At 46.8% G+C, this 13,448-nt stretch overlaps 1 protein-coding gene across 2 annotated transcripts in view; it reads right to left on the reverse strand.

Moving 5' to 3' along the window:
* RPS6KA1 (ribosomal protein S6 kinase A1) overlaps positions 1-13,448 on the reverse strand; it is a 120,968-nt gene that overhangs the window by 92,355 nt on the left and 15,165 nt on the right. For both annotated transcript variants that reach the window (XM_084815793.1, XM_084815796.1), the window contains exon 2: positions 7,836-7,880. In XM_084815793.1, coding sequence (XP_084671919.1) covers positions 7,836-7,880 — 45 coding nt within the window. The remainder of the gene's footprint in view (positions 1-7,835; positions 7,881-13,448) is intronic.

Here is a 13,448-nt window from a genome sequence, read left to right on the forward strand (position 1 = left end):
TCTGGGAAATTACAGACCGGTTAGCTTAACATCTCTTCTGGGTAAGTTGGTTGAAGGCATTATTAAAGATAGGACAAGCCCTGCTGAAAAAGAATCAACACTGCTTCCACAAAGGTAAGTCCCATCTCACTAACCTTTTAGAGTACTTTGAGAGTGTCAGTAAACATGTAGACAGGGCTGTACACATTGTCAAAAGCCTTTTGGAAGTCCAAGTAAACAAAGTCCCTCACCAAAGACTCCTGAGCAAACTTAGCCATCATGGAATACAAGGACAAGTCCTCTTATGGATCAGTAACTAGTTAAAGAACAGAAAGCAGAGAGTAGGAACAAATGGTAAATTCTCCCAGTGGAGGAAACTAAATAGTGGAGCCCCACAGGGATCTGTACTAGAACCAATGCTTTACAACCTGTCATAAATGATCTGAAATTAGGAGTGAGCAGTGAAGTGGTCAAATTTGCCAATGACACCAAATTATTTAGAGTAGTTAAAACAAAAAGGGATTGTGAAGAGCTCCAAAATAATCTCTCCAAACTGGGAAAATGGGCATCCAAATGGCAAATGCGGTTCAGTGTAAGCAAGTGTAAAGTAATGCAAGTTGGGGCAAATAATCCCAACTTCAAGTATAGCTAGCAGTAACCAACCAAGAAAGAGATCTTGGGGTTGTGGTGGACAGCTCAATGAAGATGTCAACCCAGCATGTGGCTGCTGTGAAAAAAAAAAAAAAAGGCAATCCCCATGTTAGGCATAATTAGAAAAGAAATTGAGAATAAAACTGCCAATATCATACTGCCCCTATACAAATCTATGGTGTGACCGCAGTTCGAATACCAAATACAGTTCTGGTCACCACACCTAAAAAAAGATATTGTAGAGCTGGAAAAAGTGCAGAAAAGGGCAACTCAAATGATCAAGGGGCTGGAGCATCTCCCCTATGAGAGAAATAAATTTATTTATTTATTTATTTATTCATTTATTCATTCATTCATTCATTCATTCCATTTCTATACCGCCCAATAGCCAAAGCTCTCTGGGTGGTTCACAAAAGGAAGGTGACCAGAGCTGGGATTGTTTAGCTTGGAAAAAAGGAGGGTAAGGGGAGACATGATAGAGGTGCACAAAATTATGTGTGGTGTGGAGAATGTGGATGGTGTGGAGAATGTGGATAGGGAGACATTTTTCTCCCTCACTCAAAATACTAGAACCCAGAGGGGTCATTCCATGAAGCTGATTGGTGGGAGATTCAGGACAGATAAAAGGAAGGACTTCTTCACACAGCGCAGAGTTAAACTATGGAATTTGCTACCACAGGATGTAGTGATGGCCACGAATTTGGATGGCTTTAAAGGGGGGTTGGACAAATTCCTGGAGAAAAAGGCTATCAGTGGCTACTAGTCCTGATGGCTATGTGCTCCAGTACCAGAGGCAATGAGCCTATGTACACCAATTGCTGGGGAACATGGGTGGGAGGGTGCTGTTGCGCTCATGCCCTGCTTCTGGGGTCCTGGTCGACAGCTGGGTGGCCACTGTGTGAACAGAATGCTGGACTAGATGAACCCTTGATCTGATCCAGCTCTTCTTATACTCATATGATGGGGGGGAAAGGAGTGGGCAGGAGCTCACAGGGTAATCCTGACCTTATCCTCTAACCACGGTTAGGAGACTAGTAGTGCTACATATGTCCTGGGCCTCTGAAAACAGATCATTTGCTTGCAGTCTAAAATAATCTTTTTTCCTATATTTCACCCAAACATTTCTGACCTCTCTCTCCAAAAGATCTTTAGATGTTGTCACGGATGAGACCAATCATCAACTGAGGAAATATATCTCAGCTTTGTTCCTAAATTTTACAGGCAGTGTTTCAGAGTTTTGGGGACACAAGAACCTGGGAAAGTTTTTTATCAGAATGCGTAATTACAAAAAGCGAGGCAAGAGGTTTGGGGTACTTACAAAACAGCCATAAGCTATGCCAGTTGTGCAACTAAGCAATTTCTGCAGGGCTAGAAAAAAAAGCTAGCTGGTTATGAGGAATGCAGCGCTGTGAAAGCAGATCCTTATTCAATTATTAATTAGAGCCTACCGCTCAAAGAGAGCAGGATTGAGATATCTGTTTAATGGCACAAAGGAGTTTGCCATTATCAGGGGCCCATTCTTGGCATGGGACGGTAAAGAGTTCTGGGAGGAACAGATGCATGTGTCTAAGAGCACAGCAACGTTAAAAGGAAGCAGCTACTTTAGTACATGCACACTGCTGAAGCAAAGGCCAGATTTTAAATGTTTTGACTCTTCTGTAGCACTTTTAACCTGAATGATCCTTCGTAGTCTCATTTCTGCCCCACTGCCATCCCGCAAGACAGGCTGGGGGTGAATGATGGTGTGCTATGAAGTTTCCAAGGGTGTTGTGTACTCAAGATAACAAGATGACTCTTAACTCTCTGTAACCTTATTTAGCCTTATTTAGTTGGAGAAATCATGTGACTCTGGGTCAACCACAGCTCAATGGGGAAGCACATGCTTTACACAGAAAGGTCCAAAGTTCAAGCCCCGGTATCTCAAGTTAAAAAGAAACTTGGGGTGGCAGGGCTTGGAACAACCTCTGCCAGAGACCTTGGAGAGGGGCTTCTGGTCGAAATAGAACAGCAGATTTCCAAATGGTGTGCTGCCAGAGGGGCTGAATCGTGCCTTGAAACATAAAGGCAGAATTAAGGCAGAAATGATCAAGGGGCTGCAGCAACTCCCCTATGAGGAAAGTTTACAACAGCTGGGATTGATTGTTCAGTTTAGAAAAAGGGCGAGTCGGGGAGACTCTATAGAGGGGTTCAAAGTTATGCATGGTGTGGAGAAAGTAGATAGGGAGGCATTTTTCTCCCTCTTTCATAATCCTGGAACCTGGGGTCATCCCGTGAAGCTGATTGGTGAAAGAGTCTGGATAGATAAAAGGAAGGACACAGTGCATCATCAAAGTATGGAATTTGCTACCACGAGACATAATGATGGCCACCAGTTTGGATGGCTTTAAAAGGGGATTGGACAAATTCCTGGAGGAGAAGGCTGTTAATAGTCCTGATGACTATGTCCTGATGACTATGTGCTACCTTCAGTATTGGAGGCAGTATGGGTGGGAGGGAGCTGTTGCACTCATGTCCTCTTGTGGGTTTCCCCAAGGGCAGCTAGTTGGCCAGTGTGTGAACAGAACGCTGGACTAGATGGACCTCTGGCTTGATCCAGAACGGCTCTTCTTATGTTCTTAATGTTGGATGTATCCACTGTTCTATGGAGTGTGATGGCTCCACGCAGCATGAATTTCTCCCCCATCCCCATGCCAGCATATTGGATATATACACTGGATGAGATATGACATCACGCTCAACAACTAGTCCCTGACACAGCCTATATCGGGGGTGGGCCACTTGTGTCCCTTCAGAGGTTTTGGCCTACAACTCTCATGATCTCTCACCATTGGCCATGCTGGCTAGGGTTGAGGGGAGTTGCAGGCCAAAACATCTGGAGGGCCACAAGCTGCCCACCCCCGGCCCATATGCTGTGCATGGGAACTTGCACCAGCATCAGCACTGCCTTGATATCATGGCCTCGTCTCCAAGCCCCAACTGGCAAGCTGGAGGCACGATGCAGGTGGACAGACAATGCTCAGCCGCCCATTAATAGAGCCAGTCATCAGGACATACTGGGGGTACTTCCCAAACAAACATGCCAGAGACTTTCAAGCATTGGTTTTTGAGCTGTGCTCCAGGGAACCCTGACGCTCCCAAAAAGCTTAACAGAAGTTCCTCAGTACCAAGGTCAGAAATAAGCAGACAGTTATTGCCCAGTAGGGTAGCTTACCCACCACCACTCAACTTTTTTCTGTACGATGTGCAGGTCAGTGTATTCTAGGGTGCACTCATGCAGGGCAGTCATGATGCCCTATGGGCTTGATCAACACCCCAGCTGTATGTACACATCCATGCACACACCCCGGAACACTTCCCAGCATCTTCAGCAATATCCACACAGTAGTCCGAGCACACATGTCAATGCAGAAAGGGTTCCCTGAAAGTTGAACGCTGGAAACCACAGCATTAAATATATATATGACATTTTCTCCCCCCACCCTTCCCCTAAGGAGCTCAAGGGAACATACATGGTTGTCCCAGTGCCAGTTTTTTAGCTTCACAACACCTCTGTAAGGTAGGTGAGGTAGGCTGAGAGATGGTTATTAGCTCCAGGCATATCCAGTGAGCTTCACCAAGGTCCCTCCCCTTTGCCCACTGGGGCTTGGAGACGGGGCCATGCTACCTAAGTAACGCTGATGTCCAACATTAAATCTGGCCACTGCATCCTAACAACTCTCTAGGACTGAATACTGTCACATATGGAGTAACCCAGGGAGAGCAACCGCTTTTGGTCCAGGGGGCAGATTACACCCCTGGACCAAGCCAATAGGCCAGAGGACATCAAGGGGGCAGAGGCCCACCTTGAAGCCCCTCCCGTGACATCATCCACCCCACCCACTTCCCCTCCTTCAAGATGTGCCGTTCCTTCCCATGCTACTCGTATTCCAAGCGGCAGGGGAAGGGACTGGGGCTTCGGTAGTGTGGGGGAATCCCCAGCTTATCTTTCTGATTGGAGATCAGGGATTCCCCTTTGCGTCACTCGCCCTCTGATGCAGATTTCTCTCCCCACCCAAGGGGTGGGGCCCACAGAGGGTGCTTAGCCCTCCGCCGGCTTGACTCGGCTGCTTGAAGCTCCCCTACCCCGGAGTAGGTATGCCAATGCCAAACAGACCAGCGCCCCCTACAGGTGTAGGGATAGAGCAGCTCCCTTCATCCACACTGGGCTCCTGCTTTGCAAATGCAAATGGCAGCTCTCCACTGGGAACCAAAGGTCCAGGGCTCTGCATAACTGGTGTTTTCTTCACTCTATGGGAAGAACAAAGAGGAGTGCTTAGCAGCAGTGCAGCTTAGCCTAGAAATCCCATCCTTCTAGGGAAGCCACTTTCTAGCAGCGATGCAAGACTGGGGAATAGGCTTGGATAAGATCAGGCCTACATATGTTAGTGCTGCTGTTTTAAAGCGGTTTGTTATCTACCCTGAACCTGAGGAACAGGGTGGGCTGGGCTTTTTTTTTTTTTTTTAAGGGGAAGCAAAAGGGGAAGAGCTGGAGTGAGGGTCACAAGAGAGAACAACAGAAGCCTCAACAGCAAGCCACTCATATTTGGCTATCAATAGCACTGATGACTAATCACACTGCTACCACAAAGCCCAAAGTTCCAATCGGGATGTGAGGAAACCAGGTTACCTAGAACACAACCCCTCTCTTCCATTTCATGGAGGACATTGCAGGAGCAAGATCTAACCAGCTGTTTTGAGGAGGTAACTTTCTGACCAACTTTATAAACCTTTTATTTTTAAGCAGCCAAGATTAGAGCATCCATCAAGATTAGCACAAGGGATCAGGCTGCTGGGAGCCCCTTGTCCTTCTGCCAGCAGGATTTACACTTTGGCTGCAATTACAGAGAGGCACAAGCACCTTTTCCCAGTGAAAAGCAAGTCTGGATGTAAATGGCCCTATCTGGTCTGACTAGCGGACACAGGAAGCTGCTTTGGACCACACTGACCAGCTCAGTACTGTGTCCTCCGACTAGCGGCAGCTCTCCAAAGTCTCAGGAAAATGGCTTTCCTGTCACCTGCTTCCTGATCCTTTTTAAATGCCAGAGATGCTGGGAAACGCCAGAGATGCTGGGGACTGAACCTGGGATCTTCTACATGCCAAACCTGTGGTCTCCACCACTGAGCCACTATCCCTGAGCCCAGCACCATAAAGCACAAGACCTGCAGAGGCAGCCCTGCCCTAAGGCAAGAGAGGTGAGCTGTCTGTGCTGGTAGATCCGGGAAATCATTCAGGACAGCTGAGCGGGAGGCAAACAGACCTCACCCATGGAGCCCAATTCAATGGGAAGCTCTGTGGGGTATGTCCTGTCGAAATTAGCAGCAGTATTTAGTTCTTGCTCATTTTATTGGCAGTTGCACAGGAAGATAACCTCCCAGGATATTGCACCCCTTTTTAATTAGCAGGAGAAGGCTTGGATTTTGAAAGGAGATGCTTTTTCCATATTAAAGCAACACCAGGCAGCACCTGGGCAGAGCTCACTGGCACCAATGCCTGCCCTGCATCCCCTGCATTGCACAGCTGGCTTGCAAGCTGCCATTTAAAATTTCCCACAATGCTCCTGATACAGCATCACTCCAGGATATAGTGGGAGATTTTCTTTAGAAAAGAGATTGGGAACTGAGTTGCTAAAACTCTCAGTTTTCCAGTAGTGTTTGAACCACAACTCCCATCATCCCCAGACAGCATGGCCTTATGGGCTGAGGTGATAGGAGTTGTAGTCCAAACACATCTGGAAGGCAGCAGGTTGGGGGGAGCCTGAGCTACTGAATCACTGGCTTACCCTAGAGAACCAGGTCTCTGCTAATAGAGAGATACATGAAAAGAATTCTCGGAAAACTGGACTAACAGAGATTCTGCTTTTTCATGTGTTACGGCAGTCTTCTCCACCCTCGCATCATCAGGACTAAATCCTGCTAAATCAGGATTAGCAGGACTAAAACTCCCATCAGCCCCAGCCAGCATGTTGAATGGTCAGAGATTATGGGAGTTGTAGTAATTTTTTTTTAATTATTTCTATTTATTTATTACATTTATATCTCACCTTTCCTCCATCATGGAACTCAAGGTGGTTCCCAGGTGGTCTCCCCTCCAAGCACTGGCCAGACTCAGACCTGCTTAGCTTCAGCAAGGTGGCTGCCTCATGTGCCTTCAGGCTATGCCCTGGGACCAGATTGGGGAAAGCTGCTATAGGGTTTTTGTAGTCCATCCCCCGCATTAATGCTTTTCCAAAAGATCATGTTTCAGTACATGATTAAGGGCGTCATAAATAATACTAGGCAGTTGGGGGTGGGGTTGTAGCCCTGGAGTAATTTTCTAGAGATCTTTTGGTACTGCAAACTATGAGGTTATCCCAAGCCTGCTGCTACTTTTCTCTTGTGCCATGGCTGGTGCCATTTTGGCGACTTAAGAACCCATAGTTAGTGTATGTGTTTGTGATAGGATTGCTTCCCTACACCGCAACTTAATCTTGAATAAATGCAAGAGTGAACTTTTAAACCATGCTGTGAATCTTGACCAATCTCCCACATCAAAACTGAAATGTCTTTACAGCTTCCTGGCCGCCACCCCATAAGCCCCCCGGTGGGTGCGGTTGTTTCCCACTTGCAGCACACAGTCCAGAAACCTCCCCCAGAAGGTTGTGTTTCTCTTGCAAGGACAGGGGCTTATCCCCAGTGGCAGCTGTCTTAGGAAGCCCACCAGCCTCTGTGGAGTGAAGTCACCTTATATTGAAAAGGTCAAGGCTACTTGATCGAAAGGGTTTGTTCTCATCCTTAGCGTGGGCCAGGTAAGTGAGGGGAATGGGGATGGAGAAGACCACCAGGCGGTTTTAAAAAAAAACCCTGCTGCGAAAGAAGGCCAGGGAATACCACCTCTGACAACACACTTTTTTAGGAGGGGGTGGGAGAAACAGGGTGTGCAAGACATCAGCACAATTGATTGTTCAATGCTCCTCCCACAAAAAATAAAGTCGCACAGCCTTCCTGGTGCCTTCCAGATGTTTTAGACTACAATTCCCATCATTCCTGACCACCAACCATGCTGGCTGGAGGCTGATGGGAGTTTTAGTCCTGCCAGAAAAACAAATTAGAAGCACAGAGCAATTATATACAATAGGAAAAATGGTGTAATTAAGATCAGGAAAAAAAATACACATTTGGAGTCTTACTTTTGACAGAGTTTCTTTTCTTTCTTCTGGAGCAGCTTGTCCATTCTGCAAAGCAAAAGAGCCAAACATCCCATTAGCAATATGTCCAGCATTGCCATCTCTCATGAAAAAAAATGGCAATGACTTAAGCATTGCTTGATGTATAAAATTTCATTGGCCCCAAAGCTATTAAAAGCGTCAACAGCCTTTTGTCAGAAGCAAGGTGCTCCTTCGCTAAGGTGTACACCGGCTGCGTTCACACATAAGGTTAAGCTAAAGGTTCTGTCTTATTAAATTACAATGTGAACGAGAATCGCACTGGTGCATGCAGCCCATTCACTCCCACTTTGCGCCTCTCTTCGTGTCAGCAGCTAAACAAACCAGGCAGGGATAGCTTAGTGTGACCTCCAAACACATTACTACCGTTTATTGCACTCATATAATCAAACAATCAAACAAGCCAGGATTCGTAAGCAGACAACAGATCATGGTTTAAAGTTGTCTTATGAATCCTGTCTTGTTTGGGAATAAACTATAATCCCAGCTTTGGACATCATGCTAGGCTATCCCTGCTTGGTTTGTTTATCCACTCATATGAGGTGGGACCAAACAGGGCCATATGTACCACTGTAAATCTGGCCACTGTGTTTGAAAAGGCAGATCCCTCACATGCAGATATTCTAAAACATAATGCCATTGCACACTGGTGTGCCATGAGAACTTAGGTAAGAGAGATAATTAGGTGGCTGCTCTGGGCTCACAGAGTATCTTGCCCACTAGACCTCTGTGTGAGTCACTGCTCTGGGCATGCCCTGACTCACACAGCAGGATGGGGCCTAGGGATGCCGGAGAAATTCGAGATGGACTAAAATGAGCTTGGATTTCTAAGAATCCAACCTGTGGAATCTGCTACGGAGCAATCCTGTCAGGTCGCGCGGAGTCTGTGGACTTTCAGATCTTTTTTTACACTTCCCTGAAATTTACACATATTTATTCATAGGAAAATATGCAAGTTTCTGCTGAGACTGGCAAATACACGTGGGGAAAGTTGAATGGAATGGGCACAATATGCTGAATGTCACGTACTAAGGTAAATTACGTAAATTGTTGCAAGCCCTCTTATGGAATTATTTGCATATTTTCCACATAACAAATTTTTTTTCTGAATCCATCTGTGAACAGGCAATGGAGCAAAAGATGCTTGACAATCCGTGAAACACAGACGGAGTGGATTTCATACCTATACATGAACCTGTACATCCCTAGATGGGCCCATCTGAAAGCAAGTGATCTTATTTTTATCCTATAGAGTAATAGCAAACTTATTCTCCAATGCAGTTCCTTATGGAGCCAAAATGGCACCATCCACACATAAGAGGGAAGTATCAGAAAGCTTAGGAGAACCTCAAGGTTTGAGGAAGTATGAAGAGGCTTTGGAAATGAAAAAATAAAATCCTAGTGGAGGCTGGGGAACAAACACAGACGAAGGAGGAGTGTGCAAGCTCAACGGGCATGAAATGCCAACGGGCACTTGGGAGAACCTGCCCCCCCCCAAATGGGGGGAACGGGAGATGAATGGAATGGAATCAGACTATCTGACATTTGAGGAAGACCCTGATCTTGTGATGCAAAGATGCACTGAGCCCTTTTCCTAACGCTGAACTTGCCTTTTTCACCAATAGTGTGGAGTGGTGGGGGGAGAAGCATAATGGGCCTCCCTAAGCCAGGGGACAGGACTGCCCCCCCCTCTCAGAACAAATCCAGGGGGCCAGATGACATCAGGAGGCAGGCCCTACTACTGAAGCCCTTCCTCCACCCCTAAGCGCCACCCACCAGCAACATCCAGCTCATTCTGCCTTTCAGTGTGCAGGGAAGCAGACAGCTGCCTACCCCTCTCTGTGTGGAGAACTGCCCGTGGCCCGTGCTTGGAGGAGTGCCTCGTCCAGGCGCCAGCCAAGTCATATGCCAGTTTTGCCCGGTGCCCAACATCCCGATCCGAGGGGGAGCGAAGCCAACTGAGCCACAGCTGACTAGCTCTCTTGCCCCCATACCCTTCTAAGGGGATGAGGCCTCACCTGAGGCCTTGCAGGCAGGTGAGACAGGTTGAATTTGGCCCATGGGCAGGAGGTTCCCGATCCCTGCCCTATGTAATAGGTGATGCACTGTTGTGCCCTATCTTCTCCCTAAGCAACCGCTCAGAGTGCTTCAGCTATTGGGCAGTATAGGAATGAAGGAAGGAAGGAATGAGCAAGAGGGTATCCAGAAAAATACTTGGGTCGGAGAGCAGGGACAGGAAGCTGGGCAGAGATTATTTCACTCCCCCAACCCAATGCAATTCTGTCATCTTCCTGCTGCTACAGGAGAATACTACTGCTGTTGGTGAAGGAGACATTGGGGCCTACAAAGTGGTGTATGGGGGGGGTGCCTTTATGTATTGCCCTAACTCAAAACAGAGACGGAGAAGATTACATTTACACCCCACCTTTCCCTCCAAGGAACACAGGGCAGCTTACATGGCTCTCACCTCCATTTTATCCTCTGAACGACCCTGTGGGGTAGATTAGGCTGAGAAGTAGTAACTGGTCCAAGGTCACCTGATGAGCTTCATGGCTAAGTGGGGATTTGAAACTGGGTCTCCCAAGTCTTAGTTTGATAGCCTAACCACAGCTGCAGCACAACATGCCCCCTCCGTACAACCATTGCTTGCACCGCCCAGGACCGTATAATGAAATGCGCCAACAAGGAACCACACCAGGTTTTAAATACCAAGTGATGTTGCATTAGAGCGGTGCATTAAGACACCAGCTCAATGTACTGAGCAAGTTTGTAAGCAAATGTAAAGTGATGCACATTGGGGCAAAAAAAATTGCAACTTCAAGTATAACCTGATGGGATCTGAGCTAGCAGTGACCAACCAAGAATGAGATCTTGGAGTTGTGGTGGACAGCTCAATGAAAGTATCATCCCAGTGTGTGGCCGCTGTAAAAAAGGCAAACTCCATATTAGGCCTAATTAGAAAAGGAACTGAGAATAAACCTGCCAATATCATACTGCCCCTATACAAATCTATGGTGTGACCACAGTTCGAATACTGCATACAGTTCTGTTCACCACACCTAAAAAAAAAGATATTGTAGAGCTGGAAATGGTGCAGAAAAGGGCAACTCAAATGATCAAGGGGCTGGAGCATCTCCCCTATGAGAGAAGGTGACAACAGCTGGGATTGTTTAGCTTGGAAAAAAGGAGGGTAAGGGGAGACATGATAGAGGTGCACAAAATTATGTGTGGTGTGGAGAATGTGGATAGGGAGGCATTTTTCTCCCTCTCTCATAATACTAAAACTCCAGGTCATCCCATGAAGCTGATTGGCGGGAGATTCAGCTGGTTGATTGGTGGGAGATTGACAGCTGGTTGGCCTATGTGTGAACAGATGGACCCTTGGTCTGATCCAGCATGGCTGTTCTTATGTACCTTGCTGTTTAGAAACACAGGAAGCTGCCTTATACTGAGTCAGACCCTTGGTTCATCGAGCCCAGTATCAACACTGACTGGCAGTATCTCTCCAGGGTTTCAGGCAGGAGATGCCCTACCTGGAGATGCTGGAGACTGAACCTGGGACTTTCTGCCTGCGAAGTATGTGCTCTACCTTGGCGCTACAGCCCCTCCCTGTAGAAAGGGTTAAATATACCACATTGTCCCACGGATGACTCAGCAAGGCGTGCTCTTGGCGGGTGTGCCACAGGTAGATGAGCTGGCAGCTGCAGGAAGCCCTTTATGAGGCAGAATTTTATCACCTGGATCCTTGCCCTGCTATATACAGGTACAAAGTCAACCAAGGAGAACAGATACTGGCAAAGTGGGCTGCATTTTTTTTTTTGAAAAACCTTGTTCTTAAGCGAGTTCTTGCACACATATTCATTCTACCCCAGAGACTCCTCGCAAATCCCAACTTCGAACCTTACTGTTGGGATCAAGGGTTATAAATACTAAATAAAACCAATCTAAACAATTATAATCCTTGATCCCAACAGGAGTTATGAATCAAATACCCTCATCAGCTAGAGTGCCAACAACATAACCAAGGAGGCCAACTTGCTGATTTGACCGTACAATCCCCCTCCCTTGAGGCCTGATAAAACTGGTTTTAGAGCAATATATTAATTGCTTCTTTCTGTAAGTAGTCTGCCTACACTTGGAGTCGGTAACCTGGTGTCCTCCAGATGTTTTGGGCTACAACTCCCATAATCCTTGACCATTGGCCATGCTGGCTGGAGCTTATATGAGTTGTAATCCAAAACATCTGGAGGGCACTAGGTTGCTTACCCCTGGCCTTCACACCAGCCATACTAGGTAGCTAGCTACGGCAAAACAGTTCAAGTGGCAGGTGACCTGACGCTCATGAGCTAAGGGTCGGTCCAAAATATTTTAGTGCCTGAGCCTGCTGTTGTAAAAAACAACAACTTACTAGGGAGTAAACCCCGTTGAACACAGTGAAACTTGCGTCTGAGTAAACACACCTAGGATTGCACTAAAAAAAGTTTGCATTACGTAGCAAAAGATTGCACTGCATAGGCGACAACTGAATACGGTATTAAAAAAAATTAAATAGTGGAACAGAATCCTTGTTGTGCAAGTTGTCACAAGTAAAAGGGTCACATACACATTAATATGGGGTGCATGGCTGCCCCAATATGCTTTTCTGTCTGCCCTGAGGTGAAGCACCCCCCATCCAAGTCAAGGTGCATAGTACCATAAGCCAGTCAAGTTATTTTTGGCATCACAAGCAGAAAATCTCACAAGGATCTCTCCCCTTTCGGGCAGCAAAAATACAATCATATTAATTAAACAGCTAAGCATTTCCTGCCCTTTCCTGACACTGAAAATCTGCTGCCTGAGGTGGCCACCTCACTCTGCCTAACAGTAGAACCAGCCCTGATGGGAGCAACCTACAAGGAAGTTCTCCTGCACATACACCACAGTGGTGCCACAGTTTCCATTTATTTATTTACACTTGTATCCCACCCCTTCCTCCAGGAAGCTCAGGGCAGCATCCATAGGTCTCCCTCCCTCATTTTACCCTCACAACAACCCTATAAGGTAGGCTGGGAGATGATGACTGGCCCAAGGTCACCAAATGAGCTTCAAGACTGAGTGGGGATTTGAACCTGCATCTCCCAAATTGGAGCCCAATGCTCTAACCACTACACTCTCATTTACACCCCATTCATTTCAATAGTTCACATGCAGGGTAACTTCCCAGTGGACTGAGCCTCATAGGTCATATCTGCCTATCTGCCATTCACCCCCAAATCCACAGGGATGGGCCACAGCTCTGCAGAAGAGGGCATGGTTTGCATGCAGAGGTTCCCAGCTTCCTTCCCTGGAATCTCCAGCTCGAGCTGGGAAAGACTCCCGTCTGAAACCCTGGAGAACCTGTATGTATGTATGTATTTCATTTCTATACCACCCAATAGCCAAAGCAATCTGGGCAGTCCAAAAGTGCAACCAGAATAAAACCTAGCAGCAATGCAGAGATTTAAAATACAGATTTAAAACAGCAGAGCTAAAAGATCAGAATGTTAAAATGCTGGGAAAATGAAAAGGTCTTCACCTGGCACCAGAAGGAATACAGCG

Source organism: Heloderma suspectum, chromosome 10 (assembly GCF_057233095.1).
Source record: "Heloderma suspectum isolate Gila_16-S chromosome 10, 16-S_ref, whole genome shotgun sequence".
NCBI classification, from domain to species: domain Eukaryota; kingdom Metazoa; phylum Chordata; class Lepidosauria; order Squamata; family Helodermatidae; genus Heloderma; species Heloderma suspectum.